At 41.8% G+C, this 21,126-nt stretch overlaps 1 protein-coding gene across 1 annotated transcript in view; it reads right to left on the reverse strand.

The window, feature by feature from the left end:
- The window catches only part of CDC73 (cell division cycle 73), a 130,241-nt gene that overhangs the window by 78,189 nt on the left and 30,926 nt on the right, over positions 1–21,126 (reverse strand). Inside the window, exons 8-9 of the mRNA XM_075038896.1 lie at positions 16,894–16,992; positions 15,537–15,615 (exon numbers count right to left, since the gene is read on the reverse strand). Of these exons, the coding sequence (XP_074894997.1) occupies positions 15,537–15,615; positions 16,894–16,992 (178 nt within the window). The remainder of the gene's footprint in view (positions 1–15,536; positions 15,616–16,893; positions 16,993–21,126) is intronic.

Here is a 21,126-nt window from a genome sequence, read left to right on the forward strand (position 1 = left end):
AAATGGAATAAAGGCCCACAGAGCTAGCAGCACAGTTAGAAAGTAAATCAAAGGTGAGAGAGGCACCTGGCAGGGAACAAGCCTCTGCTTAACCACCAATGGTTTCATCTTCTGCAAAAATCTCCCCAAGTCTCAAAATCTGTCCTGGTTCATTTAATAAGCCACAAAAGCCTCTAACCAGAGCTCTGGCTCTTACCACCTTCCTGCTCCCAGCCTTGCGCTGACCCTTCCTCCAAGCAGGAGGAGCAAACAAGTAGGATCCTAAAGAGCCACCTGTTGCCTCAAGCATTAGAGTGGGCACTCTTGCCTGCTGAACACCTTCAGCAGCTACATAGGCCTTCCAATGCTATTTAACAGCTACTCAGGTAGTAAATAAAACAGTTCTGGTAATCTCTAAATAATGGCATAGTACTTTTCCTTATGAATGTAAATCTAAGAGATGCTAAATGGTCAAAGTAGAACATAGGTACCCACTTACATTCCTGCAAACAGTTACTGCAGCCACTACAAGGTCTACTGCAGACCCCGGGAGCTGCTACCTGCTGGTAGGGTGGGACAAGTAGAAGAAACCACCTCCAAAACTGCCCACCAGCTCTCAAATTTCCTGCCTCAAAATCTCAAGCAACCAGTGAATGACAGTTAAGCATTGCCAGCTTCCAGATAACCGCAGCAACCCTCCTGTAACTGGTAACAGCACGGACACTCTTTTCTCAGAATATAGCTTTTTTGACCTGATCCTCTCACACTTCCCATGTGATACTCTACCAGTCAGCCACTCACTTTTCTTACAGAAATAAACACTGCTACAAGCGAGAGCCCTGCCACTTGCACTTTTATGCCTTTTTATAAGGTCTCAACAGTTTGTACACTTGGCCACATACAGCAGTACCTTCAGCTCCTCTCACTGTATACAGGCTGTGCAAAGCAGAAAACAAATGCTTCTAAGTCAGGGACTCCACAGTTATAGCCACATTCCCACTTCAAAAATTGCTGAGGGTGTTAGCCAGGTTAATGCAGCTGGTTGTAAAAGACATTCAAGCACCAGGCTAGAAAGCAGAGATGCACTTCTCTCAGAGCATTCTCTGAGGGCAGTGGCTGACCCTGAGGCAGCTGCTCAAAAGCAGACCTGGGATACAAGAGGAACCACAGGCCACAGTAAAGAGAAGCAGAATACAGAGCAACCTGGAGCACCAGGGGACATGCTCCCAGCATACATCAGCATAAATGCTGTACCATACCCTCTGACTAAACATGCAAAAGCAATATGTTTCTCCCCTCCCTCCCAAACCAGCTCGAACCTGTGCTGCTGAGTCATACACCAGCACAGAGATAAATATTGATGCCTGGCCAAGATATAGTTTGCAACTCCAGTTTCAAAATCACAGCTTCACTGATGATAATAGAGGAAGCAGTTAAAATTACAAGCCATCTACTAAGAAAAGGGCATTTAAGAAGAAAAGAGCCCTTTAAATAAAAGTATGGTGATGGCAAGACTTTGGACCCTTATTTTTAAACTTAGAATTAGATGCAGAACAACTGTTAAAAAACTACCACTTGCTTGAGTCTTCGATATACCAGGATTTTTCAATAAAATTAAACAAAGTTATCATACACGTTTCCTTCAGGCAAAAAGCAGTCCATATTAAATACTTTAAACACAGGTCTAACATTAAGTAAAAAATGCAAGCAAAGTCCAACATTAATGTATTGCAATGAACTGTATTGCAACTTTTTCTGTTTTCCAAATATAATCAGTTTTATAAACATATAAGCTTTATTAAAAAACACAGACATCAACAAACACCTTAAAAACTACTTCTTGAGAGACTAAACACAATACCTAGTACTGAATAACCAATTCTAATGCTTCAAAAACATAAAATACCATCAGTTAACATTAAGACTATCTTTTCTTCTCCATTCATTGCACGTATTACAATCACGATTTCACACTGCAATGACCCAAAGACTGTCAAAAGAATCATACACTTTTCCAGTGTGGTTCATCACTAGTTACCTTTCTAGCATCACCATGAATCAGAGTGCCCTCTCTCATTTAAAAGATTAAGACCTGGAAATGAAAATACGCACCCTAACGCATCAGCTTATTGGACTGATTATGTTCTCCATCACCATTTGGGCATATGCTCCATTTCCTTGCATATAAATATTAATGTTCAAATTGCCTTCCATTTGCTTAAAGCCCACTGCCCTACATCCATTTAGGTCATTCTGCATTTTGATTCTGCACCTGCTGCAGCTCTAGCCATCCAATCCAGGTGCAAACTTGAGCACTGATACATTACCAAAAAGAATAATAGCTTTAAAAAGACTCAAATTAACCTGAATTTCTGGAAGGAAGTCCAGGGAAACAAAAACAGAACAAAGGAGCATGTCTCTGAAACACTGAAGAGCTCAAGTTAAAGACTTTCTTTGAATTGTGGATGAATAAGATTGAATAACCACTTCTTTTTTCAGCTGTATACTCTTCAAACCCCAGATAGCAACAGCTCTGCAGACAGCCTGGAAATGATTCACCATCCCACTTCACACCCATGGTAATTAAATCACTGACACCAAATTTCATTCTACATTTACTGAACGCTCCTTTTCAGTCCTATACCCTAACAATTTAAAAGTTTCACACCTAAGTTTCCAAGCTACACTAATTAGTTTACAAAATTCTCTGCACAGTTCATATGTAACAGTTCAGTAAGAATCTTACAAGTAATTAACACAAAGTTCTTAAAAGTTTCTTACAGTACTAATAAAAAAAAATAACAGTATGAATCTGTGTATTTTCTAGCACTGAAGTGAATGCACAGCATTGAAAATTATCAAACTACTTGGTCACACCAAGCCAGAAGATAGAGAGAGACCACAATCTCTTTCCAAATGTAAATCTCACACATATTCTCTGCTAGAAAAAAAAAAAGCAGAATCCTATAACCTTAAAAATGAATACAATAAATAAAAGTCTAACAAGGCAGTCAAGTTTCAGAACTGTGGATCTCCTGCTACCAGTTCACATATTCTCCTTGTGTAAATAGAAATCACACAATTTAAAAGAAAATACTTATAATGAGAGATAGTTTATAAAGAAACTTTCTTAACAATGCATAGGACAGAAAAAAAAAATTATGGTCCAGAGTTACCTCAAGCTTAAAAACTTCATAGTCCCCTGTTGCCTAGGCTTAACACAACTGATTGAAAGCTAGGCATACTGCTGAAAAACTGCAGCTATGTTTGAAAATTCCATATGATTACAAGAATAATTCAAACATAAAATCACAATAGCAGGAAGTCAACGGCAAGCTTTCCTGAAGGAAACACTTGGATGTGGTAAACAATATTCTTTTCACCATCATGGACTGAAATCACACAGCTGTACAGCAAGAACCTTTCCAATTTACACTAAATAGAAGTAAAAGTTGTTGGGGTTTTTTAATAACAATTGGCTTCTGCTATGTTGAAACCTTGACAACAACAATAGCAGGCAAACAAGAACAATGGTCCTGGAACACACCTTAAAGACCTAACACTTGGAGCAGCACAGAGAAACTTTGCTTTGTCATCTGAGAGATGCACTCAATGGGTCACAATAATCTTAAATCTTCATCCCAGAACTATTTCACACGCTGAAATTACCAAAGAAACAAGCATGTGAAAAGGAGGATCTCGGGTAAAGCCACTCAAGAAACTGGGGAAAAAACAAGGTATAGCATCCAAAACAGTTTAGTACCTAGAATGTCCTATAGAACCAAACACATCAGCTCAAAGTTTTGGTATACCACAGGCTGTACTGCAAACCATATACATCAATAAATATGTATGTATATATCAAACATTGAGGCACACAGGAGAGGACATGAGATACCTTCCTAGGTGTCAAATGACATTTGGGCACAGGATTTTTTAAAAATCCTAAAAAGGATTTAAAATTATGTTGCTCAAGAAGATACGACAGACTGTAGTTTGAACAAGATGGTCTGTGGCATGAATAAAATACCACTAGTAAAGATGCATATTAATAAATTACATTAATAAAGTGTAAAAAAAAAAAATAGCTAAGTGCAGTAATATGAAGGAAAGGAATAAAACTGCAAAGGAAAAATAGAGAAAGTTTAGCACAGAATGGAGCTCCATGTTGTTGAAGAGAGATGATACCATTACTGCCAGCATGAAGGAAACAAAACCAACAGAAAAGAAACAGCAGTCAAGGCAAATAATTACAGGGAGTTCACCTCCTCACCTCAAAACTGTTTGAGCAGTTCAGCATGACAGGTGCACTGCCAAGTAACATGTTCTTCCACTGTGGAAATACCTAGAACATACGAGTCCTACTGCAAGAGACATTCTAATACATTTCCTATGACATAATTCACAGAACTTTAAGAACCAAAGGAAGGATTTCTCTCTCCTGCCTAAGCAAAGCTGCAGTAACAAGACACTCATATGAGAGAAAGCTACCAACTACTGACTCAGGGCTGCATAAGCAGTTCTGTTGACTGCAAGTGTAACTGATTATTTGCTCTTCAAGAATAGTACTTTACAATTACCAACTCCCTCACATTTACTATTACATCAATTGAAACCATTCTAGCAGCAAAGCCTGTCCCATATGGCATGACAATTTCATGTAAGCCAACCAGAGAGGCATCCTGATAAACCGCATCAGAAATAACAACCCATCACAAGAAGCAGAGAAGTTTGGCTGCAACTCAGCAATTTACTTTGTGCGTCTTGTGTTAAAATTCCTAAATTTACTACCTGAGTTCTATAAGCTTTTGTCGTGGTTTAACCCCAGCCAGCAACTAAACACCACGCAGCCGCTCACTCACTCCCCCCGCATCCAGTGGGATGGGGGAGAAAATCAGGAAAAGAAGTAAAACTCCTGGGTTGAGATAAGAACGGTTTAATAGAACAGAAGAAACTAATAATGATAATGATAACACTAGTAAAATGACAACAGTAGTAATAAAAGGATTGAAATGTACAAATGATGCGCAGGGCAATTGCTCACCACCCTCCGACCGACACCCAGCCAGTCCCGGAGCGGCGATTCCCTGGCCCCCCCTTCCCAGTTCCTAAACTAGATGGGACATCACATGCTATGGAATAGACCGTTGGCCAGTTTGGGTCAGGTGCTCTGGCTGGGCATGAGAAGCTGAAAAATCCCCGACCATAGTCTAAACACTACTGAGCAACAACTGAAAACATCAGTGTTATCAACATTCTTCACATACTGAACTCAAAACATAGCACTGTACCAGCTACTAGGAAGACAGTTAACTCTATCCCGGCTGAAACCAGGACAGTATCCACCCCTTATTCTATACCATTGACGTCATGCTCAGTTCCCATACCTTTAGTTACATCCTGGTCAATCATCATCACCTTTCCATCCCTTTGAGACATACAAGCAATGATATCTATATATATATATATATATATATGAGTATATACACACAGAGATATCAGTTCTTTAGTTCATGGGTTATGTTAATAAAACGTTTGTTGAGTTCATTTAGTTCCCGACTCTGGGCTCCATCTGTCATACCAGTCTGTCTGGGCAGGAGGGATGGTGCAAAGTCCTCTCAGTCGGTAGAGCAGAATTGGACTTCAGTTCAGAGTGATGAGCAGATGACATTTGACACAGCAGGAGGATGGTGTGCACCGTTGGACTGTTGCATGCTGGAGTCAGTTCTGGTTCCATCACTACTGCGCTTTGCTCAGTTTTATCACAGTTCTTTCTTGCTTGATCCAAGTGATTCTTACTATAGTACTATGGATATAGCATGTAACATTTATAGTAATGATAACATACAGTAGCAGGGTTATATAGCAACTAATATCATACAGTTTAATTCTGACTATTTTCACCTAAAATCAAATCCCCTTGAGGCACACATCGGACTTGCCCATCTTTTCTCATCACCCACCAAGTGCACCCAGGCCCTTGAGCAAAAGCAATCCCACGAATGGGTTTTCCTTTGCCTGAGGCAGGAGTAACCCAGGCTGTTTTCCCTAACATGTTTTTCATGTGCACTACAGGGACTTTATCCCCTTCTACAGTATGTAAAAATTCTGATTGGGCAGGGCCACTCCGATTGGCAGATCCTCTGGTGTTGACTAGCCAGGTGGCTTTTGCTAAATGTGTATCCCAATGTTTGAAGAGTTCCACCCCCCATTGCTCTCAATGTAGTCTTTAACAGTCCATTGTATCGCTCAATTTTCCCAGAGGCTGGTGCATGATAGGGGATATGATAGACCGCCTCAATGCCATGCTCTTTGGCCCACGTGTCTATGAGGTTGTTTCGGAAATGAGTCCCATTGACTGACTCAATTCTTTCTGGGGTGCCATGTCGCCACAAGACCTGCTTCTCAAGGCCCAGGATAGTGTTCCGAGCAGTGGCATGGGGTACAGAATATGTTTCCAGCCATCCGGTGGTTGCTTCCACCATTGTAAGCACATAGCGCTTGCCTTGGCGAGTTTGTGCCAGTGTGATATAGTCAATCTGCCAGGCTTCCCCAAATTTATACTCCAGCCATCGCCCTCCATACCACAGGGGCTTTAACCGCTTGGCTTGCTTAATTGCAGCACATGTTTCACATTCATGGATAACCTGCGCGATAGCGTCCATGGTCAGGACCACCCCTCGATCTCGAGCCCATCTATATGTTGCATCTCTTCCCTGATGGCCTGAAGTATCATGGGCCCACTGAGCCATAAATAGCTCACCCTTCTGTTGCCAGTCCAGGTCCACCTGAGCCACTTCAATCTTGGCAGCCTGATCCACCTGTTGGTTATTTTGATGTTCTTCAGTGGCCCGACCCTTGGGTACTTGAGCATCCACATGGCGTACTTTTACAACCAGATTCTCTAGCCAGGGCGCAATATCTTGCCACAGTGCGGCAGCCCAAATGGGTTTACCTCTGCGCTGCCAGTTGCTCTGCTTCCATTGCTGTAAACCACCCCCACAGAGCATTTGCCACCATCCATGAGTCAGTATAGAGATAGAGCACTGGCCACTTCTCTCTTTCAGCAATGTCTAACGCTAGCTGGATGGCTTTCACCTCTGCAAACTGACTCGATTCACCCTCTCCTTCAGCAGTTTCTGCAACTTGTAGTGTAGGATTCCATACAGCAGCTTTCCACCTTCGATGCTTTCCTACAATGCGACAGGATCCGTCAGTGAACAGGGCATATGGCCTCTCATTTTCTGGCAGTTTATTATACAGCGGGGCTTCTTCAGCACGTGCCACCTCCTCCTCTGGCGACATTCCAAAATCTTTGCCTTCTGGCCTGTCCGTGATCACTTCTAAAATTCCTGGGAGACTGGGGTTTCCTATGCAAGCCCGTTGTGTGATCAGTGCAATCCACTTACTCCTCGTGGCGTCAGTCGCGTGATGTGTAGAGGAGACCCTCCCTTTGAACATCCAGCCCAGCACTGGCAGTCGGGGTGCTAAGAGGAGCTGTGTTTCAGTACCAACCACTTCTGAGGCAGCTCGAACTCCTTCATACGCTGCCAATATCTCTTTTTCAGTTGGAGTATAGCGAGCCTCGGATCCTCGATATCCTCAACTCCAAAACCCCAGGGGTCGGCCTCGGGTCTCCCCAGGTGCTTTCTGCCAGAGGCTCCAGGTAGGGCCATTCTCCCCGGCTGCAGTGTAGAGCACATTTTTAACATCTTGTCCTGTCCGGACTGGTCCAAGGCCTACGGCACGAACAATCTCCCGTTTAATTTGTTCAAAGGCTTGTTGTTGCTCAGGGCCCCATTTAAAATCATTCTTCTTCCGGGTCACTTGATAGAGAGGGCTTACAATCAAACGGTAATTTGGAATATGCATTCTCCAAAAACCCACGACACCTAAGAAGGCTTGTGTGTCCTTTTTATTAGTCGGGGGAGACATAGCTGCTGTTTTGTTAACCACGTCCATTGGGACCTGATGACGTCCATCTTGCCATTTTATTCCCAAAAACTGGATCTCCTGTGCAGGTCCCTTGACCTTACTTTCTTTTATGGCAAAACCAGCCTTCAGAAGCATTTGGATTATTTTCTTCCCTTTCTCAAAGACTTCTTCTGCCATGTTGCCCCATACAGTGATGTCATCAATGTATTGCAGGTGTTCCAGAGCTTCACCTTTTTCCAGTGCAGTCTGGATTAGTCCATGGCAAATGGTGGGGCTGTGTTTCCACCCCTGGGGCAGACGATTCCAAGTGTACTGGACGCCCCTCCAAGTGAAGGCAAACTGTGGACGACACTCTGCTGCCAGAGGGATTGAGAAAAACGCATTAGCAATGTCAATTCTGGCATACCACTTGGCTGCCTTTGACTCTAGTTCGTATTGAAGTTCTAGCATATCTGGAACGGCAGCACTCAGCGGTGCCGTAACTTCATTCAGGCCACGATAGTCAACTGTTAGTCTCCACTCCCCATTAGACTTCCGCACTGGCCATATGGGACTATTAAAGGGTCAGCGAGTTTTGCTGATCACTCCTTGGCTCTCCAGTTGGCGAATCAACTTGTGGATGGGAATCAGAGAGTCTTGGTTGGTGCGATATTGCTGCCGGTGCACCGTCGTGGTAGCAATTGGCACTTGTTATTCTTCAACTTTGAGCAACCCCACAATTGAAAGGTCTTCAGAGAGACCAGGCAGGGTAGACAGCTGTTCAGTGCCCTCCGTCTCCAAGGCAGCTATACCAAAAGCCCATCGATACCCCTTTGGGACCTTAAAATACCCCCTCCTGAGATAGTTTATGCCAAGGATACATGGAGCCTCTGGACCAGTCACAATGGGGTGTTTCTGCCATTCATTTCCAGTTAGGCTTACTTCAGCTTCCAATACAGTTAACTCTTGGGATCCCCCTGTCACACCAGAAATACAAATGGGTTCTGCCCCTTTATAACTTGATGGCATTAGAGTACACTGTGTGCCAGTGCCTACTAGAGCCTTATACTCCTGTGGGTCTGACGTGCCAGGCCATCGAATCCACACAGTCCAATAGACCCGGTTATCCCTTTCCTCCACCTGGCTGGAGGCAGGGCCCCTCTAATTCCGGTCAGAGTATTCAGTATTCACTTCTCTTAAAATTGGCTCAGAATTCCCTTCAAGAGGATCGGAAATAAAATCAGCCCTTCTACTCTGTTTGGAAACTGGAGCAGCATTTTTCCTGGTAGAATCCCCTTTTGTGGTGGGTTTTCCTCGCAGTTCACATACCCATGCATTTAGGACCGAGGTAGGTTTTCCGTCCCACTTCCTCATGTCCTCTCCCTGATCACATAGGTAAAACCACAGGGCACCTCGCGGTGTGTACCTTCTATATTCTCTCTCTTGGGCAGAGGAGCGCTCACTCCTAATAGCTGAGACATTGGTCCTTACACGTGTGGAGTAGGACATATCCTCTTTGATTTGTCGGACATCCTGGGACAGCTTCTCCACAGCTGCAATGCAAGCTTGTAGGGAGGAGGAGAGATTTTCTTCGTATTGATGGAGTTGGCGAGCCACTTCATCCACTGTCGGCGCCTCTTCATCCTTCCAGGCCATTATTGCCAATGCGTTGGAATAGGATGATGGCGCGCTCTGTACAAACTTCCGCCACATGGGTCGTGTGCACTGGACCTTGTCTGGATCTTTGGGTAATTGTGGGTTGTCCGGGTCATGATGAATCATCTCTAGCACAGCTAATTCCCTCAGATATTGGATACCTGTTTCCATGGTGGTCCACTTGCTTGATTGACATATAACATCTTCCTTAAAGGGGTACCTTTCCTTCACACTTGACAGGAGTCACCTCCAGAGGTTGATGGCTTGCGTCCCTCTTCCAATTGCTTTGTCAATGCCACCTTCCCTGGCAAGTGATCCCAGCTGCTTGGCTTCCCTACCTTCTAATTCCAAGCTATTAGCCCCATTGTCCCAGCATCGGAGGAGCCAGGTGATAATATGCTCACCTATACGGCGGCCAAAGTCTTTTCGCAAATGCCGCAGCTCACTCAAGGATAGGGACTGGGTTATTACCTCTGGTTCTGCCTCTTCCTCCGGTTCCTGTGATGACCCTGGTTCATCTTCATCCTTCGCTAAGCGAACTGATTTTTTTGTATATTTCTTTTTCTGTACGGGGGCAACTGATGCTGGTGCAGGTTGGTCCGCTGGTTCAGTTGCAGTATCTCTCACCAGGTTTTGGATAACCATAGTGTCTGTTGCCGAGGTTTGGGTAGCAGCAGTACTCATCGCTGGGGCTGAAGGGACCGCAGTGCCTGTTGCCGAGGTTTGGGTAGCTGCTGTGCTCATTGCCAGGGCTGGAGGGGCTGCAGTGCCTGTTGTTGAGGTTTGGGTAGCCCGAGTTCTCATCGCCGGGGCTGGAGGGGTCATGGTGCCTGTCGCCAAGGTCTGGGTGCCTGCAATGCTCCTTGCCGGGGCTGGAGGGGCCGCAGCGCCTGTTGCCAAGGTTTGAGTGGCCGCAGTGCTCATTGTTTTGTTGTTAGGTCCAGAGACTTTCTCTTCCCCTTGAGGGTACTGAATGGTGTTGAACAGGGCTCGATAGGCATGGGCCAGGCCCCAGCACGTTGCAGTGATTTGTATCTCTCTGGAGCTGCCGGGGTGACAGCATACCTTTTCCAAATATCTTACTAGTTCTTCTGGATCCTGCACTTGTTCAGGGGTGAATTTCCAAAACACTAGAGGTGCCCACTTTTCTAGGTACTGGCCCATACTACCCCACACACCCTGCCACTTGTAATTATCCAGCCTTGGGGCACACCTCTGGGTGATCTTTTTAAATAGCTGTTTAACCTTAAACGAGAGCTGAACCACATTCAGAAGTATGCTAATTCCTAGCAGTAGGGCTAGGACCATGCTAGTCCCAACATTCCAGGAGTATTCAAATTTTTCAAAATTCTCAAACACCATTGTAACTGGACTGAAGGAGAAAGGAGAGGGGAAGAAAGGTACCCCACCCATAGACTGGTTTTCCATGGAGGAAAGGTAAATGCTATAGTTGTTAATAGTTTCCCACAAATGGCTTCCACAGTATAAAGGTGACAATGCTAAGTGCAAATACCGGATTAATCCCACAGCCGATGACTTTATCATACCATAAACCAGAATTATACCATACATCAAAGCGAAAACCTTAATCCACCTCCCATGGATGATAAGCAGTAGAAGAGGAACTACATACAGCAAGCGAGGAGATACATAACAGAGTCTTAAAAACCAGAGCAACAACTCTAATACATAAATCAACATAATGAATGCTTAGAACAAATTTGTTTTAACAAGCTCTGGTCAGGTTTGTTGTTATCTCAACCCTTCAGGCCCCATGTTGGGCGCCAAAAGGACTGTTGTGGTTTAACCCCAGCCAGCAACTAAACACCACGCAGCCGCTCACTCACTGCCCCCCCATCCAGTGGGATGGGGGAGAAAATCAGGAAAAGAAGTAAAACTCCTGGGTTGAGATAAGAACAGTTTAATAGAACAGAAAAGAAGAAACTAATAATGATAATGATAACACTAGTAAAATGACAACAGTAGTAATAAAAGGATTGAAATGTACAAATGATGCGAAGGGCAATTGCTCACCACCCGCCGACCGACACCCAGCCAGTCCCGGAGCGGCGATTCCCTGCCCCCCCCTTCCCAGTTCCTGAACTAGATGGGACGTCACATGGTATGGAATACACTGTTGGCCAGTTTGGGTCAGGTGCCCTGGCTGGGCATGAGAAGCTGAAAAATCCTTGACTATAGTCTAAACACTACTGAGCAACAACTGAAAACTTCAGTGTTATCAACATTCTTCACATACTGAACTCAAAACATAGCACTGTACCAGCTACTAGGAAGACAGTTAACTCTATCCCAGCTGAAACCAGGACAGCTTTGAATTGTTTATTCTAAGAACAAGACTGTTAATGGAAAAATTCAGTATTAAACCACACAAATATTCAAAGAAAAAACAGTTCACCTCCATGCTGCCTAAACTTTAAATCTTCACAAATACTGTAGTATTACATGAAACTGCTGATAAACAATAAGCTGTAATCATGATGCAGCTAAGAGGGTACTACTGTGAATCCTTCCTGTAGTTTCAATACCTCTGAAGAAAGAGCAAACAGATGAGACATAAAGACAAAAGGTTAGAGACATAGCCTCTCTTGGTTTTGTTTCAGTGTTCAGCCAAAATCACTAATACGCACATTGTTACACATATCATATCATCCTCCCTTCCACATGTCTGGCCAACCACATACACAGTCATCATATAGGGTAAGATGTGGAACCCCTTCAGAGTGACACAAGTCTAAAGGGTTCAACTTCATCTCAGTTGTTATCCTCCATTACTAATAAACATGGATACAATGGTATAAAGACTGCAAGTTATTTTGAGTTTGAGGTATAATAATCATCCTTCTTTTCCTTCAGACTTCTTTCCCAAAATCCCCAGTACTGCAAGCTTTCCATAAACACATAATTCCAAATTCTTACTAGATTAACTGTAAAAAAAACAGTCTTTAAGGAACAAAAAGTGCCTTATTTTACTTTTATTGATGACTATTTCTGCTTGCAATCTCACTTCTGCACTATTTGGGGGCCACAATTCAATTTTGAGGGCAACTAAATTAAAGATCCTTTAAGGAATGAGTTCACTTGTGATATGGTTGCAAGTGATACGTATAGTTAGTTCAGTTTTAAGCAAATCACATTACTAGTGCTAAATGGCATAGGAAAACATTAATGCTTAATTATGTCTTTTATAAATTACCCACACTGTAAGTTTCAGTTAGACTAATATTTTAAGGTTATCATTTTATAATAGAATACCTCAGAAGATCATCTGCTATTTTCTAAAGTTAATTTGTAGCTGAGGAAGATCTCTAATATCTCTAGGTACTCTCAAGAAATCCAGACATTAATTGCTAATTCTACGTAATTTCCATAAATGCTGTATCAATACCTTTCATAAGTCAATCTTGTATTTGAAATATATTCTTTCAAACACCTAATTTGTACTTCCATTGCTAGCCTACACTTATCTAACTTGGTATTACACTAGTGCTATTCTTAAACCACCTATTTCTTTAAATACACCTAGAAAACAAAAATACAAAATTAACTCCATATGTGACTAAACCAAATATAATAAACTGTGTAAGTTAAGGCACATAAACATGTCCTAGAAAGATGTAGATTTGTAATAACAACTACCCAGGTAGAATATGACTATTTCAGGCATTTCATAACCACATCACAAAAGAACCTTTCAACTGCAACACGAGCTGCAGTCCAGTCCACTCCATTTCAGCACTGATGGAAACCCCAAGACCACATTCTCAGAATCATATCACATAAAAATGGATTTTTCATCTTTATTAATTAAAGGCAGAAATTGCACTCTCCCCCCCCCCCCAACCCCCACCCCAGCAATCACTTAAGTCGTCTTTGATTTCTGCTCAGAAATTTCTACACTAAACCAGCACTGGTGAGCTACTCAAACTTTTCTGGGTTCTTTTTTCCTGCCATGCAAAACCTGTTATTTTTTGTTCCCTCTTGAACCACACACATGCATTAAAAGCATAAAATATATTCACCTGTTTAGTACAGATCTTGTCTACATGGATTGCTTACTAGAACTATGTAACTTGTCACCTAGAAGGACACAGACCATTCCTTTACCTAAGTTTCTTGTTGTAAAAGAGTCCACAATGAATTAAATGCTTTCGTACAGTTGAACTGTTACACTTGTCCATTAATTTCTTTCTCCACCTTTTATTTCATATTGTTCAGGATAGGTATTTAGTATTTTTAACTCTTAATAGGAAATAGTAGTAAAACTACTTGGCAAATAACATTGACTCATGTATCAGAAGCAAACTGAAGAAGTACTAGTAAAAATATTCACAGAAGGGTTGGTTTTGGTATGATTTGTATTTTTTCCCTTCCCTTCTCTCCCAAATTCCGTTGGCTCTAATTATAACAATTAATTCTTCATGGATGTTATTTGTAGACTATTTTTCAATGCTAAAAAAGCTAGCAAATATCCTGCTTCAGCTTTTTTCTCCTGCCATCCCCGTGCAATTGTCAACGAGTAGTAGTAAATAAAAACCACTGCACTGAAATAAAAGTATATTGAGGCCAGCATGGAATAGACTTCAAGAGAATATAATAGAATTTCTGACCAAATTTTCTGTAGTAAGTTTCACACACACAAAAAAACCATAAACCTGAAGGATGTATTCACATGTAAGTGCATATCTACAAAACTTTTTTTAAATAACTTCAGAGATGGCTACAGTTAGATTCTAAAATTCTTGTGCATTATCCAGTATGAGGTACATGGGAAAACATAACCGTCACAAATTTCTTACAGCATGAAATTCTCCATGGTGTTATATTCTATGCTTTTCTTTCTCCAGTCACAATCAAAACTGAATATCCAATTACTACTGTAATATACTCTTGCTTACTATTTATTTATATAGCAAAAACAATCATGTCATTTCAATATAAAATTGAACACAGCTACAGTACAGCACTTCCACAAAATCTGAGAATTCACATACACTGCATATGAATGTCACTCAGTTTCCCTGAACAAAAATTGGTACTAACTTGGACAAAGCCAAATACTCTAAAAGACGCAAGCTGAACTGCTCAGCTAAACCTTAAAAGGGCATTTAGCAGCATATGAGTTCTTCCAGTCAGAAAAGAAAGCCCTTAGAAGCATGCATAGGAAGTTTCATTAAAGAGAATCATTTTGTTTGAGAACTCGAAGGAAGAGGCAACTCTGAAGTATAACAATATTTGCCTTGCTCTCTGCAAGAAACACAAAAACATCCAATCACAATGAACACAAGACTTGCAAAATAAAACCACAAGAAGACACAAACATGAAATAACCAGAACTTGTACTAGAACAGAAGATAAATAAAAGCAAGGGGGGCAGAATAAAAATTTTGAGTTAAAAAGACAAATCAACACTCAAGTTCAACGTTCCAACCTGTTTTAAAATAAGCGAGAATTCTTAAATATTGTAGATTATTTCCATCTACTCTCTAGAAAGGAGCTCATATTTAGCACTACTGTTACCAATTTGTTTTGTAATTTAAAGAGACCTAACAAGCTAATAACATTTACTTGTAATTACTAGAAGCAACTTTTAAAGTACTTGTTGATTGTTTGAGGACAGGCAATCTATTTCATTTTATGCACCGGACAGTCATATTTGCAGTTCTACTTTTTTATTAATTGCATATGACCTTACCCAAACAAATAATTTATTCCCACCCACCCCCCCCCAGAAGTCCTGGTTTTAAGCTTTCAGTTTGCTTCCTGAGACATAGAAATAATTTCTAATAAATAGTATTTTTAGACTTTATTACTTAGGCACAGTTACAGCTTTTTTTGACCTTTTCTTAGGTTTGAAAAGCAACAGCACAGAAAATCACCTAACCCAAACTATAACTCATCGGTTTCATTTCCCAGTTGTTTTGGAGGGTTTTTTTCCCCTTTTAAAAGCAGCATTAAAATCAACTTACCCTCTTTGCCTTTGAATCTTTCCTGATCATATCTGTTGTAGGCAGCTGGAATGGGTTGCTTATTTCGTAAAGTGGGATCCTAAAACAGGTTAAGTAAGATTTGTAAAATATACTAAAAGGTATTTGATGATTTTTGAATGTCAAAGTATTATATGGAACTGCTCAAGACTATAAAATTAGTTTGCTTTTGCAGGAGTTTCAATGCATTAGAAAACTTCTGGTACATTTCCCTTCAACAGCTACTTACAATCTTAGAGAAACAGAGTTTAGAAATACATACTGAAAGCCATGACAACAACCTGAGGCAAAACTAAAGTAGAAGTAACAATGTACGTTAGCTAAAACCTGTAAGTTTTATGAAACCACTGAGTTTTTGTAGTATCTCAAGAACTAGTGGGGAGGGGTAAAAAAAAAAACCTGTCAACTGACAACTCATAATTAAGCCTTCAGCCACACACACACACACAAAATGTTCCTTGCCAGCCTGATTAAGCTAAAATTCTGCTAAACCTATAGAATAAAAACAACTTTGGTAGAAAAAAAGGCATTCTGGGAAAAAAAGTTTAAAAAAGCACCAGTCTAGAGGCACACTAAATACCAGTTCAATCTTTTTTGTGGGTGGCTTAGTTACATATTCACAACTATTCTGAATGGGACATTTGAATAGTCCCATGCACAAATTACAGAATTAAACATGAAGCAAATAATTAAATGTCAGACTTCATCTTGCTATTTAAATTTAGTTCTTTGTTAAATGCAGTAGCAACAAAACCAAATCCAAGTCTGATTAAACAGCTTTTATAGCAGACTGCCACTGAGTTCAAGAATATATTAGATTTAATAGAACTCAATAGTAAACACCACAATACAAAACAAATCCTGAATAATACCTAGATAAACTTAAACAATAAAGCTCTAAGTCTGTCCTCCTGATTTATTACAGGCAAAAGAAACCTAGTTCAAGCTGTTCCCACTCATGAGTCACATTCCAGATTCTTAAACATTTTATACCCTGTCAGAAAAACAGCAAAACATTTTGTTTGAAATGGCAATAGTCTCATCTAATACATTTTTTGCAAAGAGATGCAGGATGTCGCTAGTGTTTGGAAGATGCAGAAGCTGGCACTAGCAATTTAATTTCTAAGTAACAAGAACATACCGAACAAATTAAACTATTATATACAAGCTACATTTATTGGTATTTAAAGAGTCAAGTCAAAGAGTATCTATAAAGTTATGCTTGAAAGTTGTGCATTCATTGGAACTAAACCAAAACAAATTTTGTATTTAATAATAGCAAGACACTCTACTGTCACTTTTGAATTTAAAGGCTGTGACACCAAAGTGCTGCTCCTACCGTTGGCGCTGTATTTGGTGCAGGTCTTTGTTCAGGTGCTCGGCCTTCTTCTCTGGCTTTTACTGATTGAAGAATTGCAAAAATATTCTTGGCAAAGTTCTGAAAAACAAATCAGATACCCGTGAACCTTGCTAACTATCGGCATTTCACAAAGTAAGAACACAGATAGAAGACACGAGTTGGTTAACATGTACTTCAAAGAAAAACAAAAGCAGTGCACCAATCTTCTAAATAGATGTTTTTCTAATTACTTTTCTGTGACGGGATCCAAACATAAACAGAGCTTTAAGGCCCCACTGCTACCCCCTATTCTTTAAGGCCCAAACTTGCTAAATCTAACTAGCATCATTACACCACAAGGTAAACCAAACTCTTAACAAAACGCTTGTAATCATCTCCTTCTCCCCTCTTGCCTACCATGCCCTTACAGTCCCCTGGGAACTCTTCATGCTGTAGCAAAAAAGAAAAACTTTTAATAAAGACTTCCAGAACAAGTCTCATCTCCAAGGCAGAGGTACGTATCCACTACTGACAGCATGTCTGCTCCTCTTTAGCCTTTATCTTGAATTATTACTTCACTCCATTTAGCACCAAATAATTTAAGTAGTAGAGTCTTTCATTTTAAATTGGAGGAAGCAAGTACAGAAATCACATTTGAAAAAATCCTTGATTCAAGAGTGATTCAGGATAATTCTAGTAACTTCATGCAATGTTTTGTCAGATAACCAAGTCATAGAAGCACAACTGAACAAATGATACTGATCAAGGTTTTTAAAAGAAATTCCTCCTGGTAATATTAGTAGGAATGCTTTATTCTAAACAAAAATGTAAACACAAATTAAACTTTTGAAACGCATATGCTTATTATGGTACCACTCGATAGGTATTTTAAGCTATAAAGATATGTGGACACAATGTCTGTCACTACTGTGAATTTTTAGTAATGCTTCATCAGTAAAAGAAACCTTTTATCAGTTAAAAAAAAGGCTTTTCTACTGATTCAGAAGAGTATAAAGTATTCGCAAAATGCTTACATTCTTCTAGAGTATTGTATACTAACACTGAAGTGATATTAATTAACATCACTCACATTACCAAAAAAAAAAAGGATTAATTACAAAACAAAGACTTCTGGGATTAATTTTGGAGAAATCATTTAGAAAGCGCTGTAATGCAAAGTTTCTCTAAGCTTCTTCACTTGACCTCTTTCAGCATGTTGGTCATGGTTTAACCCCAGCCAGCAACTAAGCACCATGCAGCTGCTCACTCACTCCCCCACCACCCAGTGGGATGGGGGAGAAAATCGGGAAAAGTAGTAAAACTCATGGGTTGAGACAAGAATGGTTTAATAGAACAGAAAAGAAGAAACTAATAATGATAATACTAATAAAATGACAAGAGTAATGATAAAATGATTGGAATGTACAAATGATGCGCAGTGCAATTGCTCACCACCCGCCAATCGACACTCAGTTGGTCCCCAAGCGGCAATTCCCCCCGCCCCAACTCCCTCCAGTTCCTATACTAGATGGGACGTCGCATGGTATGGAATACCCCGTCGTCCAGTTAGGGTCAGCTGCCCTGGCTCTGTCCTGTGCCAACTTCTTGTGCCCTCCAGCTTTCTTGCTGGCTGGGCAGGAGAAGCTGAAAAAGCCTTGACTTTAGACTAAACACTACTGAGCAACAACTGAAAACATCAGTGTTATCAACATTCTTCACATACTGAACTCAAAACATAGCACTGTACCAGCTACTAGGAAGACAATTAACTCTATCCCAGCTGAAACCAGGACAGTATCCACCCCTTATTCTATACCATTGACGTCATGCTTAGCTCCCATACCTTCAGTTACATCCTGGTCAATCATCATCACCTTTTCCATCCCTTTGAGGCATACAAGCAATGATATCTATATATATGTATATATGTATGCACACAGAGAGATATCATTCCTTTAGTTTATAGGTCACATTCATAAAATGTTCGTTGAGTTTGTTTAGTTCCCGACTCTGGGCTCCATCTGTCATACCAGTCTGTCTGGGCAGGAGGGATGCTGCAAAGTCCTCTCAGTCGGTAGAGCAGAATTGGACTTCAGTTCAGAGTGATGAGCAGATGACATTTGACACAGCAGGAGGATGGTGTGCACCGTTGGACTGTTGCATGCTGGAGTCAGTTCTGGTTCCATCACTACTGCGCTTTGCTCAGTTTTATCACAGTTCTTTCTTGCTTGATCTAAGTGATTCTTACTATAGTACTATGGATATAGCATGTAACATTTATAGTAATGATAACATACAGTAGCAGGGTTACATAGCAACTAATATCATACAGTTTAATTCTGGCGATTCTCACCTAAAATCAAATCCCCTTGAGGCACACATCGGACTTGCCCATCTTTTCTCATCACCCACCAAGTGCACCCAGGCCCTTGAGCAAAAGCAATCCCACGAATGGGTTTTCCTTTGCCTGAGGCAGGAGTAACCCAGGCTGTTTTCCCTAACATGTTTTTCATGTGCACTACAGGGACTTTATCCCCTTCTACAGTATGTAAAAATTCTGATTGGGCAGGGCCACTCCGATTGGCAGATCCTCTGGTGTTGACTAGCCAGGTGGCTTTTGCTAAATGTGTATCCCAATGTTTGAAGAGTTCCACCCCCCATTGCTCTCAATGTAGTCTTTAACAGTCCATTGTATCGCTCAATTTTCCCAGAGGCTGGTGCATGATAGGGGATATGATAGACCGCCTCAATGCCATGCTCTTTGGCCCACGTGTCTATGAGGTTGTTTCGGAAATGAGTCCCATTGACTGACTCAATTCTTTCTGGGGTGCCATGTCGCCACAAGACCTGCTTCTCAAGGCCCAGGATAGTGTTCCGAGCAGTGGCATGGGGTACAGAATATGTTTCCAGCCATCCGGTGGTTGCTTCCACCATTGTAAGCACATAGCGCTTGCCTTGGCGAGTTTGTGCCAGTGTGATATAGTCAATCTGCCAGGCTTCCCCAAATTTATACTCCAGCCATCGCCCTCCATACCACAGGGGCTTTAACCGCTTGGCTTGCTTAATTGCAGCACATGTTTCACATTCATGGATAACCTGCGCGATAGCGTCCATGGTCAGGACCACCCCTCGATCTCGAGCCCATCTATATGTTGCATCTCTTCCCTGATGGCCTGAAGTATCATGGGCCCACTGAGCCATAAATAGCTCACCCTTCTGTTGCCAGTCCAGGTCCACCTGAGCCACTTCAATCTTGGCAGCCTGATCCACCTGTTGGTTATTTTGATGTTCTTCAGTGGCCCGACCCTTGGGTACTTGAGCATCCACATGGCGTACTTTTACAACCAGATTCTCTAGCCGGGGCGCAATATCTTGCCACAGTGCGGCAGCCCAAATGGGTTTACCTCTGCGCTGCCAGTTGCTCTGCTTCCATTGCTGTAACCACCCCCACAGGGCATTTGTCACCATCCATGAGTCAGTATAGAGATAGAGCACTGGCCACTTCTCTCTTTCAGCAATGTCTAACACTAACTGGATGGCTTTCACCTCTGCAAACTGACTCGATTCACCCTCTCCTTCAGCAGTTTCTGTGACTTATCGTTTAGGACTACATACAGCAGCCTTCCACCTGCAATGCTTTCCCATAATGCAACAGGATCTGTCAGTGAACAGGGCATATGGCCTCTCATTTTCTGGCAGTTTATTATACAGCGGGGCTTCTTCAGCACATGTCACCTCCTCCTCTGGCAACATTCCAAAATCTTTGCCTTCTGGCCTGTCTGTGATCACTTCTAAAGTTCCTGGGAGACTGGGGTTTCCTATGCAAGCCCGTTGTGTGATCAGTGCAATCCACTTACTCCTCGTGGCGTCAGTTGCATATCAGTTGCGTGATGTGTAGAGGAGACCCTCCCTTTGAACATCCAGCCCAGCACTGGCAGTCGGGGTGCTAAGAGGAGCTGTGTCTCAGTACCAACCACTTCTGAGGCAGCTCGAACTCCTTCATATGCTGCCAATATCTCTTTTTCAGTTGGAGTATAGCGAGCCTCGGATCCTCAATATCCTCAACTCCAAAACCCCAGGGGTCGGCCTCGGGTCTCCCCAGGTGCTTTCTGCCAGAGGCTCCAGGTAGGGCCATTCTCCCCGGCTGCAGTATAGAGCACATTTTTAACATCTTGTCCTGTCCGGACTGGTCCAAGGCCTACGGCACGAACAATCTCCCGTTTAATTTGTTCA

This window comes from Buteo buteo, chromosome 10, assembly GCF_964188355.1.
Source record: "Buteo buteo chromosome 10, bButBut1.hap1.1, whole genome shotgun sequence".
In the NCBI taxonomy this organism is placed as follows: Eukaryota; Metazoa; Chordata; class Aves; order Accipitriformes; family Accipitridae; genus Buteo; species Buteo buteo.